Raw genomic sequence first — 9,014 nt, 5'->3', positions numbered from 1 at the left:
TGGAACAGAAATGTGGGGTGGGTTTTTTTGTGGTTACTGTATGCACCAGAGTAAATTGTTTGTGGTAGATAATAGAAAAATGCAGAAGAAAAATATATTTGTGATAGGATTTTTTTTTTCTTAGTAAAACCAGAATTTATTTGTCTTTCATTATATAAATTAATCACTGTCATATAGGGAAAAAAAAGAGCTTAAATGGTAGTTGTAATTTACTAGAAAATTTATTCCAGATTATTAAATGCTTTATTTATTAAAAGTGCATATTTGACAATGCTGTATGTCAAATTAAGAAAATAAAGCTCACTAAAGAACTGAGTAGTAGATTATCAGTAATCAGCCTTTTCTTGAATCTAGTTCTGTTGTAAAAAGAACATCGTTAACAGCCACACCAGAGATTTATTTTTGTCTTTCTCACGGCTTTTCACTCCTGCAGGGACAGGGGCATCTTGCATATACCCATTACTTGGAGCAACTTTGAATGGCTGGTATTTCCTTGCAACAGAAGTGGATGATATGTGCTTCAATTATGCCAAGAAGAATGTGGAACAGAATAACCTGTCTGATCTTATAAAAGGTATGATGTAATAAGGTATTTAGTATCATACAAACGTTGTGACATTTTTGCTCTATTCAGTGGTGTAATTGTAATTAGAAATTTGTATTTTGGAATTTGTAATTAGTAATTACTAATTTTATTAGTTTCCAATTTTTAATGTTATAAGGGAAGCAGGGAAACGCGTATCTACAGAGGTAAGAAAGCGTTGCACTTTAACGTCAACAATTTTAACTTAATATAAAGAGGGGAAATGCTAAGTGTTTAATTTGTAAATTTAAGATTATAAAACAGGGAGCAATGTGTTAATATATTTTTAAAATGAACTGTCCTTCTGTTTTCATAGGATTTCAAATTTGTTTATCTCTTGACTATAAATTTCTGTACTTTGGAATGCTTGTGACTTACACAACTACAGCTTTAAAGCTAGTGGGTGTTCTAGGTGTTACTCCTGCTATGTATCACCTGAACTTTGGTAATTGCCTGCTACCATAACAGTTTTGTATTCTTTGGATGATGATAAACTGAAGCAGTAAACGTTAGGAAGAGAGACATGCCTTCTGCCTCTGTTCTAAATATTTTATTGTACATGCTTTATCCATGAGTTACAGGACTGGTAAAGTCTGCAAGTCCTGCTTGTAATAATCTTTGTACACACTTTAACCGGACTTCATCCATATTTAAATGCCTGCTCCTTGGGCTGGAGTTCCTGCAGTCTTCAGAAGATGTGTGACAAGACTTGACCACAATTTTCAAGGGAATTAGAGAGCCTTTGGGGAAAGACAGTGGAGATCTGTGTGGGATGTTTGTCTTTATCCTTGTGATGGGTGATAATAAGTTGGTAGACCCAAGTAAGCAGAAGGTTTGTCCAGAAAGGAACTCTAATCTTTTTCTTTTGTTGTGATTCTTCTAAATTGTGTAAGACTACAGTTCCTGTGCAGGATGCATAGTATTGCTAACACATTAATTCTGTTTTATTATAAGATTAGATTTAAAGCTAATTTTGGAGCTGAGTAACTTCAGTGATGATAGCTTTGTCTTAGTCTTTCTCTTTCTTAGCTTTACGCTCTAGAAAGACCAAATAGTAAATTTTCCTGAGTACCATTCTAGAATTCAATATTTTTAAAAAAATTGTTTAGACTAGGTTTTATTTTATCTGTGAGGAGCCTGTGGGGTGAGTAACTGACACTTGTGTTAATTTTTAGAAGGTCTTAAAGTGAATTTGTAGTTGCATCTGAGAACTCAGAAGTCAAGCATTTCCTATTGTTTTAAACAGACTCATGTATTCTACTACTGTGTCTAAGCATACAAGCTGTTTGTATGCTAATCCTTAACCTGAAGTCTTTATTTGCACGCTGATATTTATTACATTTTTTTGTAGAAAGTATTGTTTAGAAAGTACATTTTTTATACAATGTATTGTTTCAAGAAACACTGAGACGTAAATGGCATGCTAGATAAAATACAGTGTTCCTTACTGACCAAATTCCTGTTTTCTATTAGTGGTTAAGGTCCCACAGAAGACTCTTCTAATGGATGCACTGAAAGAAGAGTCAGAGATTGTTTATGATTTCTGCATGTGCAACCCCCCCTTTTTTGCCAATCAATTGGAAGCGCAGGTAAACTAACAAACTACATGTTGCATGTACTTCAGTGTTCAGTGAGTGGGAGGGTAGCAGCAATTTAACCTCTTCCCTTGGGGAAGGCTGAGTGGAAAATCCCAAGTCATTACGAAATACCATTTAACACTTTTCTCTCTCCACGCCTCATCCTAAAGGAGTTTTGAAAAACTTAACTGTTACCGTTCCTAAAGTGGTGGATGACACGTAGAATTTTTTCATAAGTTCTTACTGTTTTAGAGAATTAATTTGGAAAGTAGACAGCTAGTAAAGCTGAAAGCTAAGGGTCTGTTGCATAACAGTGGTACTGAGGAATTAGTTTCTGGCATGATGCCTGTCTGTATTTTCGTTTCCTTAGTGATTTAGGCAATATCATACAGCTTGGAACAGTTCTTGCAATACCTACTGACTATAGTCAGAAACTTAACTCTATAACACAGAGCAGTAGAGAAAAGATTTAAGTGTTGAAATTAAACGCTATAGATTGTAATTGTGTAGGTGCGTGTAACCAGCATGTCTTACACATATTGAAACTGCATATTTCACGTTAGCAGGATACTGATGTGTGACAAGTAACCTACTTAAGCTTGAGATTGTAGGAATTCACTCAGTTATGCTTACTTTGAACGTATCTTTGTCTGTTATCCATGGTTCTGATGGGAGGAAGATATCTAGAGGTGATGACATTTGCTACCCACTAAACATTGAGGCAGGAAGCAGTGTACAAAGCAGACTAAGATTTCTTTAAATGTTCTTATCAAATGTTTTTTCTTATTCAGGGAGTGAATTCTCGAAATCCACGGCGTCCCCCTCCCAGTTCTGTAAATACAGGAGGGATCACAGAAATTATGGCTGAGGGGGGAGAATTAGAATTTGTCAAAAGAATTATTCACGACAGTCTACAACTTAAAAAGAGGTTACGGTAAGTGCTTTGTCCAGTTAAAAAAGCCCCCACCTTTTATCTGCTTCTTTGACAGAAATCACGTGAACATTATATTTTAAGTAAGGAAGGTAGCTGTGGTCCAGTGGTAACTGTTTGGTTTGTTTAATGATACATACATATCAGTAATTAGTCTCAGTTTATGTAAAATTAATTGTTCCTGAGCATCAATTACAGCTCATTGTTGGAGGTATTTAAAGGTGGAAGGCAAAAAGAGCCTATACTAGTGACACTTGTAGCTAAATGAGCACACATAACTTGCTAAAGACAGTCAGCATTGATTCTTAAGGGCATATGGGATGGGAGGATTTATGACATTGCCTAGTTAGCTATTTTAGGTAGTTTCTGTCTTTTCCTGGCTGAATTTTGGTAACTAGCAGCTTTGCCTACTAAAGGGCACTGTTGCACTGAGTGCTGTCTTGGGTGAGCATAAGCTGCAACAAAAACTGTAGCGAGACCTTTTGAACACGATAAACAGGTGGCACATCTTCAGTTTTTGACTATCAAACTTCCTCTCCCCTAATACTGTACACTATTTCTCTAGCTCTTCTGGAAGATTCTTTCAGTTTATTTATTAATACCCTTCTAAAATATAGCTGCCAAAATTTTATATGTGTGTTACCAGTAGAGAACTGACTGATGTTGCTCTCAAGGCAAGAAGTCTTTGCTTTGAAAAGGTGATGTGGAATTAGGAGGAATGCGTCCTTCCTGTGTTGCTGCTCTTGGCAGCACCACTCCCCTAGGAAAGAGGAGGGTGTCTCTTGATCTGATAAATTGATCACGTAAGGTGTAGAACGTACCTACATGCTGACTGTTTTACCTTATTTAGGAGAAGTAAGCTCAGTGTGATTATGGGGTAGGAATGGTTCAGTTAATGTTTCTGAATAAACTACCTTGGAGAATATATTAGAGAAAAAACAGTTTATACTTTAAATACTATTTCCTGTTTTGTTAGAGATAAGGTTTGGCAGCTCTACCAAAGGGCATGAGTAACAAACTGTTAGTAGATAGAAACTCCCTTGGCTAAAGTCACTCTTTGAAACAGGATTCTTGGTTGTTCAGGCACAGCTTCAATAATAGATTTAATGTATTTCCTAAAAATTTGGAAAGGTTTCCCTGTCCAGTCTGACTTTGGGCCTTCAGTTCAGATTCATGTTGTACTATGTCCTAGTCTCTGTTTAAGAGTGTGATTATTTTGTTGCTTTTAAATCTCCTATTGTTCTTGCAGGTTTCTGATCTGAGTAGTTCTTCCTGGTAATTGCCATTTTCAGTTGATCTGCATTTGTAAAACACTTTGTTATTGTGTTGTTTGCAGATGGTACAGTTGCATGTTGGGGAAGAAATGCAGCTTAGCACCATTGAAAGAGGAACTTCGAATCCAAGGGGTGAGTTTCTATATAGTCCATGTATATCCTGTATATGTTTTATACGATATGTGCTATGTTCCAATGCATATAGGTAATTATTACTGAATTATTTTACCAAGTTTTTATTTACATGAAGTAACTGCAATTCCTTGTTAGGGAAGCACTCAAAGCAGTTGACATCTGATTATTGTAGATAGGTAGCACATACTGTCTCCAGATTTTTGTCTTTGTCATGTTTAGAAGCATGTCTTTGTCCATTCCAGAACATACAGGGTTTCTGCTTTAAAATAGCCTTAACAGGGCTGTTGTAAAAAAATAAATAAATATCTAGCTCTCTTTCCTCTTAGGTAACATGAAATCCAGCAATTTGCTTGATAGAAGAAATTGTAACATTATTTAAATGGCAGCATTTTTTTGTTTGTGTTCTGTTCTGGCACCAAGTAAAATCAAACCTTGTGCTACTGTTCTCGTGAAGGAAGGCTGTGTGCGCAAAGGACTTTTTAATGGCTTTCTGGAGGAAGCAGAGTCTTCTCTAATTGCCATACCGAGAAGGCGATTGTGAGGTCTGTCCTTGCATATGGCGGAGAGGTGAACGAAAGAGAATGCATGGTGAAATCAGTTCCCAGAAAGATGAACTACGGGCCGTGGGGAATCCTTAAACTCAATGCCAAAAGCAGATGATGAGCTAGGCACCAGATTTCAAGTATCTGACTTTATTCCCTATCCTTGAAATTTGGTGCACCTCAGTCTTAGTAAAGTGAGAGAAATCCTTGCAAACCTTGCATAGAAAAGCTGAGTTTTCTTTTAGTATTTTTCTTGAAATGACCAATTGCATTTTGTTGAGGTTTGTAATCTTTGTTGTAATATGTAATAGAGCTGGGAATATGTTCGTTGTAACCAAGTGCAGGCCGTGTTGTCGTTCAGGTTGTGATGCAGCATAAATGTTCCAAAAAGTCCACTCAATGTTCAAACTGTCTTCTTGTTTGCTGTATTTATTGGGAATTTTGATAGAATTAGGAATCCAAAGGCAGGAAAAGTTTTAGGACAGAGACACCTTTTCCTCTGTGTTTTTGAAGACATTTCTCAAAAAAAATAAATTATTTTTTTTTTCTGTGCAGAAGTAGGGCTTACGCTCTGGAGCTGATAATTCCGTGAGTTGGGATGGTTGATATTTATCCTTGCTAGTATTTAGCCCATTCTCCATACCATATATAAATGCCTTACAGCATCCATGTGTGGAAAGACTAGTTAACACTAGCATTGGATCTGAGTTTTATATTGAAAGGTGGTGTAAGTTCAGACTTGATTTTTTGGGGCAAAAGTAGAGAAGTGTTTCTGGGCACATTTCTGCCATCTACAGACAGGTGAGTTGCTTGGCTTCCCAGCCCTTTGTTGCCTTTGTCCTGTCTTCCTTTGCTGCAGCAATGGGTTCAGTATTCAAATGTGGAACAGGAGCAGGTTCTGAACAAGGAGAAAGGATGTACTTTTTGCAGAATCAGAATGCAGATGTCTGCTGTAGGTGTGCTGGATTGCTGCACAAAAAGGGTCACGCTGTGTGTTGCTGAACTTGAAGCTCTGAAAGGGCGCAGACATGGCAGGGCAGAGATGGGAAATCCTGGGCATAGGTACCAGGCTTGGCACTGGCCAGCTTCAAGAGGCCCTGACATCCAGGAGCCATGTTGGAAAGAATCTCTGTTTCTTTCATGAGAAAATAGCTCTGTGCTAACTTTATGGGTTTTTTTTAAATTTGAAAATGTGTGCAGTAATCCAGTGTTGTTTATTAATATGAAATGAAGTTTTGTATTGCTTCTTTGCATAGGTTCCTAAAGTAACTCATACTGAATTCTGTCAAGGACGCACCATGAGATGGGCACTGGCATGGAGTTTCTATGATGATGTACAAGTACCTGTGAGTAGCTTAATTCTGGTTTGCTTGTGATTGTCAGTGCCTATTTGAGGACGGGCAATATGAGCTATAACTACTGCGAAACAAACTGTTCTCCTTTAGATGGGAACACTGAATGTGCTGGGCTGTATGGACAGTGCGATTCCTTAACTGGCTGCCAGTCTGTTAGCAGTTGTTACATGTGATTCATGACTGATTTATATTTAGGAAGGAAAAAAGAAGCCTGTGTAGAAACTTCCCGTGGATTTCAGTGAAATTAAGGGTCACTTGTAACATACTTCAAATAACAATTTAGTAGTATTAAAAATATGCTGAGTTTGGGGCTGTATTTGAACTTTAAGCTTCCCTCTGAGAACTGGTTTTAATTTACCATATAGATTCTGTTACCAAATAGGTATGAACATGTCTAGCTCAGATTCGCCTACATGCATGTAAGTGGAGCTTGTTCACCTTAAATAATGTGAGCCAGTTGCTTTTTTGGATCCAGCTGTACATATACTGTAAGATAGGTATAGACAATAACCAGTCTCATCGAAGATGCAAGTAAACCTTCAGTGAACTTGCATCAAAATGCAGATACTGGCACTTGACATCTATTCCCAAAAGCAACCACACTTCCTCAGCTCACAGAGAGATCATAGTTTGAAGGAACCTAACATCTGAAGATGTACTCCCTCTGTCCGTCAGGCTCGCATAAAGTGCATGATCCTGTTAGCTGGTTTTAGTCTAAAACTCTGTGGAGTGAAGTGACACACAGGCCATGTCAGTGGCTGTTTAGTGGCTTACATTATACTCTTAATCCCCAGGTCTTCTGTTTACAAAAGTCATCCCAATAATACTGCCTAGCTTTGTATTTTTTTTTCTTGTTTCCAGTCACCTCCCTCTAAAAGAAGAAAATTAGAAAAACCCCGAAAACCAATTACATTTTTGGTCTTGGCTTCTACAGTCAAAGAGTTATCCATCAAAGCTGCAGCTATGGGCTGGGATGCTGTAGAAGCTATTGCTGTGGTTAGAGCCTGGGTAGAGAAGATTCTCACAGATCTGAAGGTACAGTATTAAGAATTGTATTTTACAACAACATCTGACTTGAAAGCATAACTGTGGGAGGATAGTATGAAGTTCTGCTGTTTTCTGCAACAGGTGCAGCATAAACGTGTTCCCTGTGGACGAGATGAAGTTAGCCTGTTTGTGACTGCCATTGAAAACTCCTGGATTCATTTGAGGAGAAAGAAACGAGAGAGAGTAAGGCAACTACGAGAAGTTCCTCGAGCTTCTGAAGATATTCTTCAAGCAATGGAAGAGGAAAAAAATGGCCAGAAGAGTGTGAGCAACAATTCGGACTGTGAAAACCCCAAGACTGAAGAATCTGAAACAGGGTTTATGGCACCTGATGAGGATGTCCACTTGACCGCGGGTGATGAGCTAAGGGAAGAATCTGCTGCCAAAGAAGAACACAGTGAGCACATGGAGGAGGAGGAGACAGAAGCAAAGCGGGGAGAAACATCACTTGGTAAAGGTTCCAGTAATGCAAAGGAGGAACCTTGCCCTTCAGAGGAAGCTAGCGATCCGACAGTCGAAAAAGAACAAAGTCCCAAAGAAACAAGTAGATGTTTTCTCTTTAAGTGTTTAATGAATGTGAAGAAAGAAGGAAATGATGTATTAGTAGAAATGCACTGGGTTGAAGGACAGAACAGAGACTTAATGAACCAGCTCTGCACATACTTACGGAACCAAATTCTCCGACTGCCTGCTAGTTAGCCCTTTTTCCTACTTTGGTAAAGTCAGTCAATCCTCAAATTTTGTAAACTATTTTAAATGGATTAAAATTTTCAGTCAGCAAAACCTGTTTTTTCCCTTTAAAAAAAGAGCAAAATGGAGATAGAAGTCCCCTTTAATATTTTGAATAGCTTTTTCAAAGCTGCAAGTGCATGAAGTGTACTTCATTGGACTTGAAGCGATGGGGAAGTAATAGATTTTGTGCTGCAGTTGTAAAACTACATGTTAAAGTGAAACATGTCTGTGCTGTGACTATTTCAAATACCAACAGTGCTTATTCTGGTCTTTTTTCTGGTGCAATAGAATTATATATTGTTACTAAGTAGAAATCTTTACTGAAGTATTTTCTTCAATATTTTTTTAGTACTAATGCAGGAAATGGTTAGTCTGCTGTGGGAATTGTTTTCTGCAGCAAGGAGTCTTCAACTAAGGGTTTAAGTATGCCTCTTCCATTTAATGCATTTAACCTTTGGTCTACAGAGTAGCAAGGTGGATACACAAGTCAATTCATTAAAACAATTGCTTTAAAAAAACCCACGTGTTGTACTTTTCTGGTGCTTGGACTTCGAAACACAGAAGAGCCTACTATTAGTATCTAGTTTTGTAAATTTTGTTTTAACAGCAAAATAATCTCCTTGAGCAGCTCGGTTTAATGAGGATTTAACTATGTTCCGTTAGACCATTCCTTCCACTGACAGAAGTAATAAAGCATTTTGCTTCCATTTAATCTTAAGAGATTGCTTTAATGACAGGAGTGAGAGCACATGCTCATCTTTGTGGGCCAGAAATTTCTCATGCAGGACAAAGATGGGTACAGAAGCTTTAGGCTGTTGCGAAGGAAGACAACTGGAAA

General features: G+C 37.8%; 1 protein-coding gene across 1 annotated transcript in view; it reads left to right on the top strand.

The window, feature by feature from the left end:
* The window catches only part of METTL16 (methyltransferase 16, RNA N6-adenosine), a 10,792-nt gene extending 2,133 nt beyond the window's left edge, over positions 1–8,659 (top strand). Inside the window, exons 2-8 of the mRNA XM_010168555.2 lie at positions 434–574; positions 2,057–2,172; positions 2,952–3,094; positions 4,428–4,497; positions 6,299–6,388; positions 7,259–7,432; positions 7,526–8,659. Of these exons, the coding sequence (XP_010166857.2) occupies positions 514–574; positions 2,057–2,172; positions 2,952–3,094; positions 4,428–4,497; positions 6,299–6,388; positions 7,259–7,432; positions 7,526–8,143 (1,272 nt within the window). The 5' untranslated portion in view covers positions 434–513 and the 3' untranslated portion in view covers positions 8,144–8,659. The remainder of the gene's footprint in view (positions 1–433; positions 575–2,056; positions 2,173–2,951; positions 3,095–4,427; positions 4,498–6,298; positions 6,389–7,258; positions 7,433–7,525) is intronic.
* Positions 8,660–9,014: the final 355 nt, after the last annotated feature.

This window comes from Antrostomus carolinensis, unplaced genomic scaffold (genome assembly GCF_000700745.2).
Source record: "Antrostomus carolinensis isolate BGI_N321 unplaced genomic scaffold, ASM70074v2 scaffold21615, whole genome shotgun sequence".
NCBI lineage: Eukaryota > Metazoa > Chordata > Aves > Caprimulgiformes > Caprimulgidae > Antrostomus > Antrostomus carolinensis.
This window is presented reverse-complemented; position numbering and strand designations above follow the sequence as displayed.